This window comes from Pecten maximus, chromosome 4 (genome assembly GCF_902652985.1).
Source record: "Pecten maximus chromosome 4, xPecMax1.1, whole genome shotgun sequence".
In the NCBI taxonomy this organism is placed as follows: Eukaryota; Metazoa; Mollusca; class Bivalvia; order Pectinida; family Pectinidae; genus Pecten; species Pecten maximus.
In genome coordinates, this window is record NC_047018.1 from 25,922,837 (window position 1) to 25,942,078 (window position 19,242).

A 19,242-nucleotide genomic window follows, 5' to 3' on the forward strand; every position below is an offset into this window, starting at 1 on the left:
AACGGCAGCTGTTCGCTCCAACACACGCACTTCCTTACAATGATTGATTTTTTTTTTCGGTGCGTACATGTTTTTTTTTCTTCCAGTGTAAATTCCAATTCTCGTGAATGTGACGTTGTTAGTAAAGGGACATATATAGGAACAGATCATAGGAGGTACCCATCTGGATTTGTATACATTGTAATTACCAATACATTGTGTATATGTTTTTTTTCTTAAAAATATCAAATAAACCTGACATGGAGTAACTTAACTGCCCTAATCACTATGTTGTCTTCTACATGGGCACTGGCGGATTTAAAATTGTTTGAATATATCGTGAAATACACTAGAATGCAGGATGATCGAAAATTCTGTATCCGACACTGATGGGCTTTTTCATGAAAAGGCCAATCGCACTGAGGATGGCTGACTTGCAGAATGCATACACCAATATACTAGTGTATATACAATGTTTTGTTATACTATTCTTTGTTCTCGTTCCTTTGTTTGAATGAAAGTATGCATTAGTTTATTGATTGATTTATATATTTTCATATTTCAACAGGGCTAAATTGTCACCATAACGACTTAAGTTCTAATCAAAAAAGTACCCTAGCAATACATGATTCTGGTACAACGTCAAATCAGGATATGTCTGAACATAGAACCATTACGTCACTGGAACATACAATATATTCCTTTCCGAACTTTCCTTTCCCTGTTGAAGAACATCTGTTGGAAATATTAATTGCCAACGACATCTGAAAAGGTTCACAAACGATAGTTTCATTTCTTATTCATCAAAACGACATACATATTTTATATGACCTATATAAAACCTTTTATTCCTGTTCATGATGTGTATAGACAAATCACATGGATAAGCATACGGTTATAAGGTTAATAAACATTGGATACTATTATTTCGTTCAAAAAGATAACTTACGAACAGTAACATTTTATAATCCTCTATACGATTCATTAGACAGTAGTAACATTTGTAACACTCTTGGGAAGGATATGATCGGTTAAGGATAGTGTGTTGGTTCGTTTGCAGTAACGTGTTCCTCCGGGACGTTCATATGTCTACACATTAATGTATAAGTCTGTCTAAGAAACTACACATAAAGTAATTTACCACTTAAAGGTCGAAACACATATATGGACAGTATTTCTTTTTGGCTATGAACGACAGTAATTTTTGGAGCAATGCTGATGGACAATGCCGAGACCAGAGGTCAGCCGTCTGACTATAGAGATACACTATAAATGGTCCACGAGTGTCCATAATTAACAGTGGTAGAGTTTATCTATAACCCAAAACATCTTAGTGTGTTGAGATGTGGTACCTACACGAGAGGTTCTATAAGGATAACTGATCCCAATATTGTATATTAATGGCTCTATACAATATTTTCCTGTATTTTTATCGTCATGCCTCTTAATTATCTATTCTACAGACATGCTCGCTTGACAGAAAATTACTTTCAATTGTATCTTCTGACGAACGAAAGTTTGAGAAAGATACATGAACTCCAGTCGTGTGTGATTTCAGTTTCCTAGAGAAACACAAACCATCCCTACAATACAAGGGTGGTTTGTGTTTCTCATGGAAGCCGAGATCACGACCCTTTTGTGCCAACTGGATTACATGCATCAGTCTCCTGTATGTTGTTCAGTGGAGTAACCACAAGCTACTACAGAGGCTACAGACACTCTGTCTCAAAATGACCTGTCTGTTCACAAGGCGATAAATACTAAATCAAACATGAAATACTAACCAAGAAATAGCATCACAAACTTCAACTGTCAAAATCAAAGATGGTCGGAATTTTATGTCCCCTTAAACAGCATGGAGGCACAACTTAGGGCTTGAGGAAAGCTACTGGAGTTTGAGAAAGGACAACACAAACTTATACTGTCAAAACTATAATGGCATCCTGTTGGCCATGTTCTTGAAAATCTGATCAGCCTCCAATCTCAACATGTACTACTAGGGACTAATGGGAACCTATATCAGCCATTTGAGAAATATCATTCTAGTTCTTAATAGTGCCGTGCAGGTTAAGCATAATTATTGTACATGCCTGCTATTGCACTATTCGTAAGAGGCGGCTAAATTTGGGATCTTTCTCACTTCTTTCTTCTTCCTAATGTCTCCCTCCATACTGACTCACTTTTGGCCCTTAATTGAGCATTTGACACTGGGAAATGGTAGTTGCTGAGCGTTAAGTTTAGCATTTTGGGAGTGGGAAGACTGGTTCATCTGTTGTCAATAAAATGTGATCGGGTGGGGCTTCCTGCTAGGTGTCTTTGGCAATATGCTTCAGTGAGGTAACACTATAAAGTCAGCATTCACAGCTTCCCAAAACTCATTCAGCATCTTGCACACAGGAGGCTGTCCTTCAAATGGCCAGAGCTATTGATAAATTACTCTAAGCAATACAAAACCAAAGTCTGAAGAAATAGGGGTAACATAACTTCCCAGTACACCACTAGCCCTATGTCAATAGAAATTGTTTCAATATTTTAGCAGGTCGATGTTACGGACCAAAAAGCAAAACTCTACAGTCTTGGTTATTAAGAGGAACATTCATGTAGCCTTTTTATGATTTAACACACTTAGCCTAATCTAACCATGGAGATGAAGGTCATTAGAAATAAAAATTCAACCCCCCCCCCCCTCCAATCCCCCTTCCTCTCACCAACATCCTAGAGGCAGAACAGCATGACATTTCATCTTGCACTTCGATTTCAAAAGAAGTTAGGAACATTTCTCTCCAACAAATTTGATAGCCCTTTAAACAAATATACTACTGGCCAGGCCCCGACTCTGGGCCCTCTTGGTAGTTAACAAAACCAGTTGACATAAAGAGACAGATGACGGATGTAGAACCACAGTAAAAGCTCACCTGTATTACGTTTAGGCAGGTGAGCTAAAAACAGCAAGTCAATATTTTTCATCATTAATATGTTATTTTATTGTTTTGTAAATCTGTTCAGAACTTACATATGCATGTTTATTTCCAGATGAAGTTGGAAGCTGTACCAAAGTAACACATTTCTCTACAGAGAAATCAGCTAAGAAAGTTCTATAGTATTTTATTACTGTGGGTAGTGTTGATAAGAAGTACGACAATATTGATAAATAAGAAATGTACCTATTTCACAAGGTGGACACAGATTTGACAGTCATGTTGTTAGATAAGACAGGTGGTTCAGTTGACACAAGTTCTGTTGAATATGGTTTGTATCACTGCAATAGGCCAGTATACACTACAGGGTGTGTGGGACAAACACATCAATACACAGATTTAAACAATGGGATGGTTTACATCTACATATATACATGGGATACAAAACAATGGAATTGTGTATTACATACAATGAAATATATATTACCTTACATTAATTACATTGCATTTCCATGGTAACATATACTTTGTAGCAACTGTACAACTACATACAATCTATGTACAATATCAATGCTAACACAGAACATCTAACACAGAACACAGAACATCTAACACAGAACATTAACACAGAACATTAACACAGAACATCTAACACAGAACATTAACACAGAACATCTAACACAGAACATCTAACACAAAGAAGTACCTAGCACTCGAGCCATCATTTTAACCCCTCACTGCCGGGGCCAGCCTAACATACCCACACATTCATATCCCCTTCAGTTATAGCTACTTACACTAAAGCCCGAACTGCACACAGCTTACACAAATCACAGGAGCTCTATACAGATAACACTCCAACAATACACAATGTATGTAAATGTATATAATTCTCTGTTGAAGTATAGTACAGGTCATACTTTAAATTTGCTTCAGTTAAGATGGATATATATATGGATCCACAGATTTCAGAGGTTTTATTACATATGACAGCTGAACTAATTGCAGGTTGCTTTAAACAGGTTACACTGACTATTGCAAGCATATATAGAAACTGCAAATTCTATTTAACATATAACATTAGATATTGTTTATAATAAAATTCAGATTAACCTTAAATCTTTCTCAGGTAAATTCTTTCACATTCAAACCTGTTTATTTTGGCAACAAATCACATAATATTTGTTTAATTTATCTGAACAGTTCATCATAATGTCATATAACATTTGTCTCATCTATCTGAAAACATCATCACCACCTCAAACATTGTTACTTCCTGATTCTTGGTTTCTGTTTACAGTTTGGAGTAAATCCAGGTAGAAAAAGGGAAGTTTTTTACCTGGGTTAAAAAGTCAATAATTGATAATCTCACATCTTATATACATTTTGATATATTTATACAATAATTAAACATTTATATAAAATGCAAATTTAATCACAATTTTATTCCACATCATAATTTACATAAATAAGGATATTATGTTCAATTTGCAGAGCAGTATATACTTTTAATAAAACAAGACTTACCTCCCATATCTTATACAGTAATATATATCTATATATACACATATACATAATATAAGGATTTTCCCATCCTGTATTCCTTTTTTTCTCGATACTTTTTCATTGCACTGTTGATTATACAAAAGATTTCACAAATTTTAAGTCTTAAAATGACACTTTTAGTTTTGCAAGTTTTAATTTTATGATTCAGGTTTACATAGCCATTTAAAATGTTAATCAACTATCTAGAAAAAAGACCTTGTATATAGCTATAATTGCAGTGTGGAGAACTAGTACACACCATTCATCATACTATCTACTTCCATTTCCTCTATCCCATCCAAACCAATGTTTATGAAAACTTTCATTTCATCATATCAATTTAGACACATTTCTCTAAAGGTTAGGAACATACCACCTGCTGTCAAAGTGCTATCGAGTATATACTAACTTTAATTCCAATACGAATTCTAGAAATTTACCATGTCACTGTAAACTAATATATTTGCCTTGTAGTTAAAGGTCTCAATCAGGTCATTGAATGAAAACACATCTGACTGATACAAAAATCTATGTTCAAGACGAACGACCAGCTTGGTTATCTTTAACAATGTAATCTCCTACAAAGACAGGCTCAGCATCGCTTCAGATTAACTGACATTAAAATGATCTATAACCTGAAATCCTTTAATGACAACTTACATATGATTTAATTGTGGTATTGGAAAACTTCCATAAAAGGAAAAAAACTTTTTAATGAGAATTTTACTATTAAGCATACAAGATATCGCACATTGTGTTATATCTCCAGATTAAACTTGATATCTTGAAACATACATGGTAAGTTATTATATGCACCAAACTTGGTCCCTAATCTCATTGTCAAATAGTTATCAGAAAAATACAGACACCCACCAAGTACAACATCTGCACCAGAATGTTTTCACAAGAGTATGAGCAATGTCTATACTTAAAAGAGCACAGGGGTATCTACACAGACCTCCCCCACAGGAGTATCTACACAGACGTCCCCCACAGGGGCATCTACACAGACGTCCCCCACAGGGGCATCTACACAGACGTCCCCCACAGGGGTATCTACACAGACGTCCCCCACAGGAGTATCTACACAGACGTCCCCACAGGGGTATCTACACAGACGTCCCCCACAGGGGTATCTACACAGACGTCCCCCACAGGAGTATCTACACAGACGTCCCCCACAGGGGTATCTACACAGACGTCCCCACAGGGGCATCTACACAGACATCCCCCACAGGGATATCTACACAGACCTCCCCCACAGGAGTATCTACACAGACGTCCCCACAGGGGCATCTACATGGACGTCCCCCACAGGGGCATCTACACAGACCTCCCCCACAGGAGTATCTACACAGACGTCCCCACAGGGGCATCTACACAGACGTCCCCCACAGGAGTATCTACACAGACGTCCCCCACAGGAGCATGTACACAGACGTCCCCCACAGGAGTATCTACACAGACCTCCCCCACAGGAGCATGTACACAGACGTCCCCCACAGGAGTATCTACACAGACCTCCCCCACAGGAGTATCTACACAGACATCCCCCACAGGGGTATCTACACAGACGTCCTCCACAGGAGCATCTACACAGACGTCCCCCACAGGAGAATCTACACAGACGTCCCCCACAGGAGAATCTACACCCCACAGGACATCTACTCCACTACACTCTCTTCATTTACTATATATGTAAATGGTATTAAATAACAATACATCACAATCATGTCACACTTCATCAGCACTTTGTGATAGCCCTAGCTCATCACTAAACAATAGAATTCTACAAGAGTAAGTATATGTCTACCAAGATTTCTCGATGGCTGTCACATGACACCACACTTCTCATTTGCTGTCACATGACAACAGACATCTCAATGGCTGTCACGTGATCAAGATCACAGACTTTTCAATAGCTGTCACATGACGAAATACTTCTCAATGGCTGTCACATGACAACAGACTTCTCAATGCTGTGCTGTCACATGACAACAGACTTCTCAATGGCTGTCACATGACAACATACTTCTCAATGGCTGTCACATGACAACATACTTCTCAATGCTGTGCTGTCACATGACAACAGACTTCTCAATGCTGTGCTGTCACATGACAAAATACTTCTCAATGGCTGTCACATGACAACATACTTCTCAATGCTGTGCTGTCACATGACCACAGGCTTCTCAATGGCTGTAACATGACAAAAGAATTCTCAATGACTGTCATTCGACAGACTTCTCATTGGCCATCACTTGATCACCACAAACATTTCAGTGTCTGTCACATGACAACAGACTTTTCAGTGTGTCACATTCATGGGAATGAATTTTTAGCAATGCTCCATAGTAAAAACCTGGCTCAGATGTGTCAGTTTATCAGATATTTAGGTACTGATAACATGTATATCTATCATAGTAAGATGCAAGTAAAAGAAAACAGAATTGGAAGCGAATGTGATAGACATTGGTCATTGACCGTGGGTTGATTAGCTGTGTACATAAGGAGCTATGTTGAAACAAGCTAGAGATGAGTGTTATGTACCAAGATCTACATTAACTTTGAAAGGACAATTTTGTACGCTTAAAGTGATTTTGGGTGGATTTTACAATTTTGACATTACTCAAATACAGCCTAAGAGAGATCAACCTCGGTGTCCAATACAGCCTTATCAGGTGAGGAATTTTGCGAAAATTACTCAGTATCTAAAATTATCATTACGTATTGTGCAACATTTTAACCATTTTTAAAAATTAGACCCAGAAAAAGTTTAAGTGGTAGTGGTTTTATCTATAATTTCATTAAAACAAGTTATTTAACTTAAATTTTAAACAAGCTGCTTAATTTACTTGGTACCCAGTTGCTTTATACATTCGATGTATGAAGCTCTAATGCTATTACATGTACTTTTAAATATATGATAGAATAATTAATGTTCAAATCCCATTGTGAAGTTTTTCATATATTTGCAAAACAATTAAAACCAGCAAAAAGCCCATGTCAGACAATAAGACCATATTTATCCAACAAAAAGCCCAGGTCAGACAATAAGACAATGTCTGGCTATTAGACCACGTCAGACAATAAGCTCACTCGTGTATTTCGCTGCTTCATAGAAATGCCAATACATGCCACCCATCCCTTGAATCTGATACTACGGATTGACTTCCTGCAAGTATTGCTGGAAAACTATAATACGGCTATCTGTAGGAGCCAATACTGAATTATTTCATTAATGCAAGCAGTTCAAGTAAGTCTGCATTGTTATGGATTATGCTATGTATAAATTCAATGATAAATACAACCCAGTCAGGTAATCAAGAGGTCATCAAATGAAACACAGACATTTATAACACCTTTGATTTTAAGATTCAGTATACCAAACATTTACTTTATACACAATGTACTTATACAAACCTGTCACAGCCTTTTCTATATACATGTAGTATGTAACTTACCTAACAGTTGGCATACAGTCCAACAGCTCTGTGACCATGATCAACTTAGCGGTAAGAATATTTCGCTAATTTTGTTGGTATAGTATATATTCAGAAAATCTGTTCCCTTCTGGTAACAAAACGTTCTATATACTTTTTTACATTGTAGTAAAGTTACAAAATTCAACACACAACATGAGCAAAGAGGTCTGGAAATGTTGTAGTATAGTTACACAACACAACACACATGAGAAAAGGAAGTCTTGAAATGTTGCGACACATTTATAAGTACTTTGTGTATATATAGAGCAAATATTTGATACAGCTATTATAACATACAAATGTCCGTGAGATCATGTATCTTCTGTATTACTAGTTCAGAAACTTAAACAGTTGTCATTTCAATTTTTAAACTTAAACCATAAGAAAGTGGTTCTTCCTCAATCAATAGGTTTTCTGTACTGGCTGTGTTCTATCCCGATCAGTCCGTCAAACTGTCAACACTGCTGAAGAGTCTGCGTGGCACACAAATATCATCAGTTGGATTTCGTCGCTGCCCAGATGATCAAGCTCAGGAATATCACAACCACAAGTACAATGATAAAGATAATACACTTTTTTCGACGGGATTTATGCTGAAAGAAAGAGAAAGAGCCACATCAGTTATATTGAAGTGCTACATTTTTTTCTCATGTTCGATTCCTAAACAATTTCAAATGTATGTACATATCAAACATATTTACATGTTCATCTACGTATTTTATAAAAAGGATTACCATGGTTGAGGGGCTCCAGGTTCAACCCCTCTGAGCAGTAAATGTCCTCAACATACTCCACTCATCTTTCATTAAGGTTTTATACAAATGTACAATCTTAATAATTTTCATATCTATGGTACAATATTATCATTATTTTATTTTTTATCATCACCAGGGGTATATGTTTATAAAGATAGAAAACTCTAATGGGTAATAACTTGCGGCTCTATATAGTGTCTGAAGTCGCTATTTCATTGATCCTGGCGTGTATTAGTTTGACTCGACTTTCAGACTTAAAGTCCTAACTAGTGATATAAGTAATATTAAAGTGTTTTAAATAATTAAAACATAATTAAGTTTTGATTATGTACAGTGTAATATGTAAAGACATTAGTTCTTCGATATCTTAAGGAACAGTTTAAGATATTATGCACCGGTCTTCATAGTCCGAATGATTCCGACTATCTATCTGCTAGCCTTCGATATACTGCTAGGGGCAGAAGATTTGCCCCATGCAGTATAGACTACAGTAGACAGATAGTTAGAATCATTAGGACTACTATCCTCATAGTAAACATATTGTTTTCATTCTGCTTTTGTCTGCTTAATCATGAACAGGTGATTTAGACCAGATGTTGAAGTGCTGCATTGGAAATTATATATAATATAATTTAAATTTATTATAATGATTGCAAATTACTGTAATACCTTATTATAAAACGTAACTACTTCATCCACTGTAATTCACACAGGTGATACTAATAGCACATGTTGTAGGATATTGTGTATAGTACAAAGATGATGCACTATTAGAATTATAGCCTGTTCTGTCAGTACAATGAGTTTGAAACTCACTTCAGTTATCACTAAAAGTTTTCTCTAAAAAACTATCAAATACGTGAGCACCTTATATAAATGTTGTGGAATAAACATCAATGTTAAGTAAATTGCTACATAATGAAAAATACATACCTCATTAATTTTTCTGTGAAAAATATATAGCAATTATAATGGCTATAACAGCGATAACAACTAGTAGAATTACTATACATATGCACTTTTTTCTTCTTGCTTTTGACTGAAAATGAATAAGTGAAAAATGAAAAAGTAGGGAAAATAAAAACACAGCAATGAAAAATAATTTCAGTTTACAACATCAAGAATCAATGCTAAAATCATGCATTTTTTTTTTCAAAAATAAAATAATAAAAGCAAACATCAAGTGAAGCTCATTTACCACATAGCTAACCTATGTAATGTTGTCATGTCTGGAATATTGTATGACATATGTACTATCACTATCATAAGATGGTATCGTATTGAAAAATGTTTTATCCAAAGAAATTCTGCCTTTCTTATAAGGAAATTAATTCAAATTCACATTTGTTTCCTCAGAAACACAATTTATTCGATAAACAGAATCTGTTACGAGTTAAATGTCTTTGTACCATGAATTTTCTACAAGTAAACTTGAATTTGAGTATTCACTTGCCTACAGGCTCATGATATTGCATAGTAACAGGTACTTAACTTGTTCAATAAATAGTTATAAAATTCCATATTACACCGACATTCATGTATACATGAAGCAAGTTGTGTACATTGAGTCAGACCTCGAGCTCTTAGTCACAAGTATTTGTATTATCATAAATAATTTGAAGAGGTGAGGCATTTTTACTTTTCACAAATCAAATAAAACCGTCAGATTAATTACTAGCTGACAGACAATTATAAGAACAATCATCAACATCCTAGTTTTATCTTTGTACCTAACATTCCAGTACTGACTGGACCTGCTAATAAATCACATTACATGGACAGGTTATCAATCACTTGATGTTTCGGCGATATAGGGGAAGGAGAATGAGGGATGGCGTTCACTACAACATAACAACATCAAAAGAAATCACTCAAACTTAAAAAGCACAACAAAAGAGACAACCTGAACAAGTAAGAAAGCCTACCTGGTAGTCTCTAGCTTTTGACAACTGTTGTGTTCCTTCCTCCACCCTGATCTGGGCACTCTCCACATTGGCCTCTATACTGTCTGTAAATGACATGTACATAGATTATCGGTGTAGGAATTCCTACAATGTCAATGTACTAAAATAGTCCTCATACAGTGGACCCTCGATAATCCGAACACCTTCGTTTCCAGTCCAAACCGTCCGGATTACGAGTTTTCGGGACTGCAGAATTTCGTGTACCAGGTCAAAAAAATTGTCATGTAAGAGTTATCTCCCTTGATTATATACAATCCGGGACGTTTCATAAACACGTCAGACTTGTCGGACTTTTAAACAATAAATATACTTATGTTTCTGATATGATTCTTGTTTTGTTTTGTAGAAAGTAAAAAAATAAACTATGTTTTTTAAAAGAACATGTAAAGTGAAAATCGTTTTATTTATAGCGGGCATATGTGACCTACAAACAACACACATGTGTCACGTCCCGGAGGTTCACAATCAAGTAGAAATTACAAACGTTAAATACCTTAAATAAAATACCCAGATTTTACAACTTACCGTCAGTCCATGTTTTTTTTATGATTATTACGTACCAGAAACCCCAAGCTATGTATTTAAAAGTACGCGACACCAGCGAGAACTACCCAAGATGTCCGATAATTATTAAACCCGTATTCACTTAACAATGTGACGCTCAGTTAAGTATCAGACGACTTTTGACTAATTTGTGTGTAATCAACCCAGTTCTTGTGATCACTGCTTAATACGTAAATGTGTATGTAATTAATAACATGCATCTTTCAATGAGTCGTCGTTTCACGTAACGGTGTTACAAAGCCGAAATCTGTGTTTACCCAATAAAAGTGTTAATGATGTTAATTACCGATCATAAATTTATCGTATCACGTACTGTATGTTTGTGCATAAATTCTGTAACATTTAGGTCGTAGAAAAAACAATGTACCGTTATAAAAACAAAAGCTACACATTGTAACACAGGTAAACACCCGGGGCTATGACCTGGCAGCGGTCTCTATGACTACGCACAGTGTCAAGCGATAGTCTGTACAGCTGTCGACACGGGTGACTTGCCCCGACATTTTTTTCTCCTCGTGGTGAAAACATCGTCCGGATTATTGAGGGAAATTTACTAATGAAAAGTACGTTCCGTTCCCAAAATGGGCTTCCGGAATCGGAATCCGAATTTCCGGACTGGTGAGTACAAATAACGTTACGGAAATCCGTTCCCGTGCATTTCCGTCCGGACTGTGAGTTTTCCGGACTATCGGCGTCCGGATTATCGCGGGTCCACTGTATACAAATGAATTATGTCAATTTCAATTTGACTTTATTATATTGGAAACAAATCTATTCAAATAGCAATATTTTGTCTTCCTCCTAGATTTTAAAATGATGTATACTGGTAGCAGATAGAAATCTTAACAGGTTCAGAACCATTTTCTGGTCAAGATCAATTCTAAGGAAGTTTAAAAGAAACAATACAATTGATCATTCACACTACAATCAACAATGGAACACTTTTTCATTATTTTGGTCATGTTAAAAAGAGTGAATGGAATTTGATCAAAGGGGCATAATTCCCATCAAAATATTTTACCGAGAGATTGTAGCAATCACATCTCTGTTTAAATGAAAACAATTAACTGTCAATTACTGATATTGGGAGACTAGTAACACCTGTGGGTAATTTTTGATATTGGTAGACTATATTATTATTTGATATTCTCTCAAATTCTTACCTAACATTTCTCCCTGTTCATGCACCAGCATGCCGAGATCTTTGAAGATCTGGTTTACATCTACAATATCTCTCTGAAAGTTGAATATTCAAATGTATCCTAAAACTTCAACTTTTAACATATAAATACAACTGGTTTCTCCAAATAAACAAGTAGCAATATGAATACAGTTTTACATGATAGTTTGATGACAGTATACTGACTCCATTCAGCAGTTTGACTTAACATTACATGTATGAATATATACGCTAAGATTTCTGTTTTCAGAAATGATATTTTAAAACTCATATCAGAACATACCTCTAGTTTTTTAATGGAATCTTCACGTTCCTGTAACATCTCCAGATCAACATCTTCTTCCATTTGTAAAATTTGACGTGTTTGGGAAAATCTGTTAACATAGTGAATTAGCAATGTGATTGTTGTTTCAATTTAAAATGATCTCCCAATTATTTTATATACTGTGATATATATTTTGAAAAGATTGTCCTGTTGGAAATAGGATATCATGTCAAAATTGATAATTTGCAACAAATGATTTGAGCATTTTTGACAATGATTAGCCAATTAATCCAAATTATAGAGTTTTTGTACAGCAAATATTTATCACATCTGACACTGTTTTTTCTCTATTCGATTTGAACTCCATGTTTATGCATTAACCGATGAGATTCTTTTATCCACAGTGTTTGTATCAGTAGGCATTAGTTCAATCTACATACCCAGGAGCTGTCTGTTGTTCTTCTGGTCTGAAGTCACTGAATTCACTTAAACCCTGCAAAAATAACAATAAATTAAAGACAAACAAAACAATAAGAAGATAAATAACAAATAATAATGGAGTTAAACTGTAATAATTAAAAGTGTTTTAACTTCGACTGTCCAACCATTTGTCCTTCATTCCTTACTTAAAAATTAGGTAACATTCAATTCCTATCCACAGGAACGGTTGAACCTTACTAAAAACTAACTAACATTTCCTACTCAAACGTACAATAGACTTTACTAAAAACTAACTAACATTTCCTACTCAAACGTACAATAGACTTTACTAAAAACTAACTAACATTTCCTACTCAAACGTACAATAGACTTTACTAAAAACTAACTAACATTTCCTACTCAAACGTACAATAGACTTTACTAAAAACTAACTAACATTACCTACATACATGTACAATAGACTTTACTAAAAACTAGCTAACATTTCCTACTTACATGTACAATAGACTTTACTAAAAACTAACTAACATTTCCTACATACACGTACAATAGACTTTACTAAAAACTAGCTAACATTTCCTACTTACACGTACAATAGACTTTACTAAAAACTAGCTAACATTTCCTACATACAGGTACAATAGACTTTACTAAAAGCTAGCTAACATTTCCTACTAACACGTACAATAGACTTTACTAAAAGCTAGCTAACATTTCCTACATACAGGTACAATAGACTTTACTAAAAACTAGTTAACATTCTCTACTTACGCGTACAATAGACTTTCCTATAAGCTAGTTAACATTCTCTACTTACACGTACAATAGACTTTACTAAAAGCTTGTTAACATTCTCTACTTACACGTACAATAGACTTTACTAAAAACTAGCTAACATTTCCTACTAACACGTACAATAGACTTTACTAAAAGCTAGCTAACATTTCCTACATACAGGTACAATAGACTTTACTAAAAACTAGTTAACATTCTCTACTTACGCGTACAATAGACTTTCCTATAAGCTAGTTAACATTCTCTACTTACGCGTACAATAGACTTTCCTATAAGCTAGTTAACATTCTCTACTTACACGTACAATAGACTTTCCTATAAGCTAGTTAACATTCTCTACTTACAGGTGTGGTGGAACTGGAATGGGCCCTAGCTCTTGCTACACTAGCCTTCTCCTTCTCTGCAGCAGATCGTTGCACTGTTTGAAAGTTCTTCAAAGCATTACTGAATTCATCGGTAAGTCTGTCTCTCTGCACTTTCCATTTACTCTATAAAATAAAGTCACAAAGTTCCCAGCATACTTTATGTAATGACAAGGTATTTGAATCAAATTAAAACATCCAACTTCCTGTTATATTTATATGAAATGTGTTCTGTACAGTGTATATCTGTTTCCTGCTATAAAGATCATCATACCTATACCTAACATGAAATGCATGTGGGCATTTGCTTTTGTGAATTGAGATTTAACATAAAATACACCAACTTTTATGGTTTGTCTCTTATTAACAGAAGCTAACTGTTATGGATCATTATTGGCTATTTATAGTATACTCAAAATCAAGATTATCATGTGGCTATACAACCATATCAGATGCTGAAATGTATAAAATTTAAAATCATAATGCATTCTACTGCTGGATTATTTTAGAGCACATGAAATTAACAAAGTACCATATCATATACTTGTGGTTTAACTGAAAAGGCTGACACAGCCAAAATGTTATGAACATTGCATAACTTGCCTCTAATGAGTGGATTAGAACATGTACATGTTTCTTCAAACTTCATCTATCTGTTCACTAATACAGGTATGTAAGAGAAAACTAAAAACCTTAGTATGGTAAGTAAAAACCGCACCTGTTCTGATGCTGGCATGGGAAGATGGGCCAGTTCCTTGAGGTCATGATTTGTATCCTTAGCCAGCTGATTGGTGTATGTCTGTGCCTGGTGCCTAGAACAAATATCAAAATCAATGGTCTGATTTACAAGTAGATACACATGTTTCTCCATTAGACATGAATGCTGTTATTACCACAGGATTATAGCACTGCAGAGCATACATATTAACCAAATTATCAATTATGTACTCTTGGCAGAATTTTTTTTTAAATTTTGGTGGAATATTGAAATTTGATTCTTGGTATAAAACAGATGAGGTACCTGGCATGTATGAAACCATAACTATGATGGGTATAAAATGACAGTTTCATATTTGTAGTAACAGTGGTATGAATTCAGCAAGAAACAAAATTTATGTAATGGTTATAATAATCAGTATAACAATTTTTTCTACATCAATTTTTGTTTAATCCGTTATTTACATTTGCTCTCGAAGACGGTCACTATCCTGACTGGATCCAATTTGATTGACAGCCTTTTGCATTTGTGCAACTGTTAAAACAAAATACAAAAAACATAACGTTTATTTACAATTCTTGACTCCTTTCTATACATTATCAACCGTGACACATATAACGGCTATACATGTATTACTAAAGATAAAAATAAACATTGTTTTCTGTTCGATAACAAATATTTTTTTATTACTCCATTTCATGTACAAAATTGATAATGTTACTGCAACAAACAAGTTTGCGAGTTACCAATTGTTATTATCATATTGTTAATTTCTGATGAAAATGTAACAATGATAATCAAAAGGTTTCTATCATTGGTGTACATGTCTTCTCTTCAAAAGGAAAAATCTCTACATATAAATGTCAGAAATACTGGTGCAAAGAATCATTTTGGTAAGGACATGCCAGGTTATCATAATAATTACTATAATGAATATGTTTCATCAGATTTTAACTTTTAAATATAACAAAAAGCATGATGACTCCAGCATGGCATGTCTTAATGACTTATATGACTTATAATATCTTTTTTATCATATGCATACAGTGATTGACAGCCAGTAGCGAAAATGTTTCTATTATTGAATGATTGACAGAAAATATAGCTGTCATTATTTTTTGTTAAAAAACATTGCATTCAAAACCTGAATGAAATTTTTCTATTACATTTTGATAAAAATAATCAATTAAATGTTTCAGTTGGAATAAATTAACATAGAAGTAAATTTGAATGCCAGTAGAAATACCAAATTCTTTGAAATGTACAAGTTAAAGTTAACGGTTTCAGCTGACTTGTGTATTGACTGTAAATATCAAATAAAGCAATAACCGGATCTATGTAACCAGCAGATCACATTGTATATTAATATGAATATTTATAATTACCATATTGAGAGATTTTTTGTATATTTCCACTGATACTGTTAACTAATCTGTTGAACTCGCTGCTACCACCTGCGGCTAAAACGAAATTGGAAAATTCATATCAAATTTGCATGTATAAAATCACATACTGTTATGCATTTATTTCTGAAACTATTCTTCAGCATGATCATAATTTTTATAATTCAAAACATTTTATCCTATATCAATCCCTATGAGCCAACAGTAATTGAATTTCACAAAATTTGCAGTAGTTTCAAAAGCAGTCATTGTGAGGGACAGGGGTCATGGGCCAAATAAAATGTACAATAAATTTCAGTGACTCATAGAAACAATTCTAATTATAATCTTATTAAAAGATAAAAACAAAACAACAAGGACTGTAACTGTAGGTATTTTTAAAACAGCAGTGAAATGACCCATTGGTGATACATAGACTTATCTTTCCAGATTCTTGTAAAGCCAAATTAGTCAAATAATTCATAATTCAACCAAATTCAGAGTACATGTACATGCTACCAAAAAAAGTGGGCTTTTTCTTAATGAATTAAAAGTTAATTTTCATTTCTAATATATTTTCTATCAATTTTGTTTTTCATTACATGTATCTACCAGAGATCTAGATATGCTACAACAAGTGACAGTGAATTAAATTAAGATTTACTTACATGGTCTACTTCCTGACTGATACGACGAAAAACCACCATCAAACTCCCCTCTTCCATACGATGCCATAGTTGAAGACAATCAGTTGTATTATAAGAAAGTTTTTATTGTCTTTTTATAACATATAATTCATATAATGTAGTGTATGATGTCACCAATATTTAGGTTCCCTTGTTGGAAAGTTGTTTTAGACTTCTTTCATACCCTGCAAATTTGAAAAAGAAACCAGTTATTATTTGTGTGTTTGACCATAATTATTATTTACAGATAATCCCCAGTCTAATCAATTACACATCTTCCTTGTGACCAGGTGTGGTGTCCTACTGGTGGCCTTTGTATATATTTCAGTGAGGTAACACTATATATAAATACATCCATATGATCAGTTCTACACTATCACAATGACACAAACACATACAGTTGTATATATATTCAGCATGCGCAGCCTTCGATCCATACACAAAACCACTCGCTACAAACCGGCAGCTCACACACAAGGGAGTTAGATATAGGCTAATAGCCTATCTTAAAATGACCAAAGATGTTGATGTGAGGTTTAACAATATAAAACCGGAACTAATGGTCAGCCTTAGCTAAAATTATAATGTACTAAACAAATTATAATTCAGTACAATTATGGCTGTCGATAAGTGGTAGAACACAACTAAGAATAACACGTCTACTCTTCTTCGATTTTATTTTAAACTCTGAGCCCGTCTACAATCGTATGACGTCATAAATATTACAACGTCATCATAACATTAGAAACGGCGCCATATTCACAACAATGACAGATCTTTTTAAATAATGAAATTTAGGATAAACATACGATATGTACGATGATCACTTGGGTAAACTATCTGGATACCTTAAGTCCAATACATTGTGCTTCTGACATATTAAGCTAAATATTATATAAATCATCTTTAAATAACATTTGATGAATAGATAGATTACTTTGAGTTTAATTTCTGACATGCAGATCTTATATCTATACTGTATATAATCAATAAATATTTACATAAGATTTACATCAGAAATAAATCAGAAACCACATCCCTTACCAGTTCCTGTATCATAATAGTACCGGAATCACTAAATGACATGAGTTGTTAAAAGCTGATCAGAGTCAGGTGATCTACAATTTTATGTAAACATCACTATTTTTGGAACTGTCATTGAATTAATGTCACGTGTGTTTGGTCGTTCCACTTCGATTTCATCCACACGAACATTGTAACATATACTATATGTACAAAAAGAGCAAATACGTTAAAATAAACTTAAGCATGCATCGTTTTCCGTATGATTGGTCAAATCGATTCCTTTAGATATCACATATAAGATAGTAGACATGGAGTATTTCGTCCGTTGATTTACATTTTCTTCTGTTACGGTCCGACAACACATTGTGCCGTAAAGTATGAACGAGAATTTGAAGTATTCCAAACGACTAATGATGTGTCCTTAAAGCTTACATATTAAACAAACATCACAAAACAATTAAAATTACGTGAAATAGAGCATCAGCCTGTTTTTTTCACTTCCGTACACACCTACTTCATCTTGCTTCTTGAGTGACGTAAATCCAAGGGAAGCTACTCTAGATATGAGGAGATAAAGGCGCGTTCGATTTAAAAGTATTTGGCGACATGAAGCGTAATATTGGAATCACATGGAAAAATCTTTTTCTTTATTACGAAAATATTCTCTCTCTCTGTCTCTTTGTCTCTCTTTTATTCTTTTAACTAATCATTGGAAAACGAGGAACGTGAACAATTGTGCACCTACCTAAAGCAGAGACATAGAAAGTTGGCATTGAAAAGCCTTCGTCATTATGCATTGTGAAATTAAAAGAAATAACATTCCGATACAAAATGAAAATGAATGAGTATTGGTACTATATAGAAATTTCACCGAAAGGACCATTATATGCAAAACTTGTTTACGTCTACTACATGTAATGATCAACTTTATTCCCTCAATATAGATATGGGTGTTTTGCCTGCGTATCAAATCAAATCTTATATATCTTATAAATTGACAATAGAAGATTGTTGCTGTTATATCTCATTTTTATTATCCATTCATTAAGGGTTTCCCTGATCACGTTAAAATAAAGCTAAGATGACACGTATGCCATGGGTAGTAAGGTAAACGTATATAACTAATGCAAAAGGTTTCGACATGACTTTTTCCATCTTAACCGTATTCTCTGGCCTT

The 19,242-nt window shown here is 34.3% G+C and overlaps 2 protein-coding genes across 4 annotated transcripts; one reads left to right on the forward strand and one right to left on the reverse strand.

The window, feature by feature from the left end:
- Window positions 1-1,204: 1,204 nt before the first annotated feature.
- Window positions 1,205-6,154, forward strand: LOC117326467 (putative uncharacterized protein ENSP00000383309). Its single transcript, XM_033883215.1, has 2 exons — window positions 1,205-1,219; window positions 5,378-6,154. Exons 1-2 carry the CDS (start codon window positions 1,205-1,207, stop codon window positions 6,152-6,154), a joined length of 792 nt encoding a protein of 263 aa, XP_033739106.1.
- On the reverse strand, window positions 3,911-18,612 carry LOC117325624 (syntaxin-7-like). 3 transcript variants are annotated; one of them, XM_033881976.1, is made up of 12 exons: window positions 18,576-18,612; window positions 17,022-17,224; window positions 16,357-16,431; window positions 15,436-15,505; window positions 14,972-15,065; window positions 14,236-14,379; window positions 13,096-13,148; window positions 12,674-12,764; window positions 12,374-12,446; window positions 10,608-10,690; window positions 9,616-9,721; window positions 3,911-8,520 (listed from the first exon to the last, which is right to left on the reverse strand). In XM_033881976.1, the coding sequence occupies exons 2-11, from the start codon at window positions 17,086-17,088 to the stop codon at window positions 9,620-9,622; spliced, it is 852 nt and encodes a 283-aa protein (XP_033737867.1). In that variant the 5' UTR covers window positions 17,089-17,224; window positions 18,576-18,612; the 3' UTR covers window positions 3,911-8,520; window positions 9,616-9,619. The 3 variants fall into 3 exon arrangements, with proteins under 3 accessions (XP_033737867.1, XP_033737866.1, XP_033737868.1); XM_033881975.1 differs by having other exon boundaries at window positions 18,533-18,607; XM_033881977.1 differs by lacking the exon at window positions 9,616-9,721 and having other exon boundaries at window positions 18,533-18,607.
- Between the last annotated feature and the right edge of the window lie 630 nt (window positions 18,613-19,242).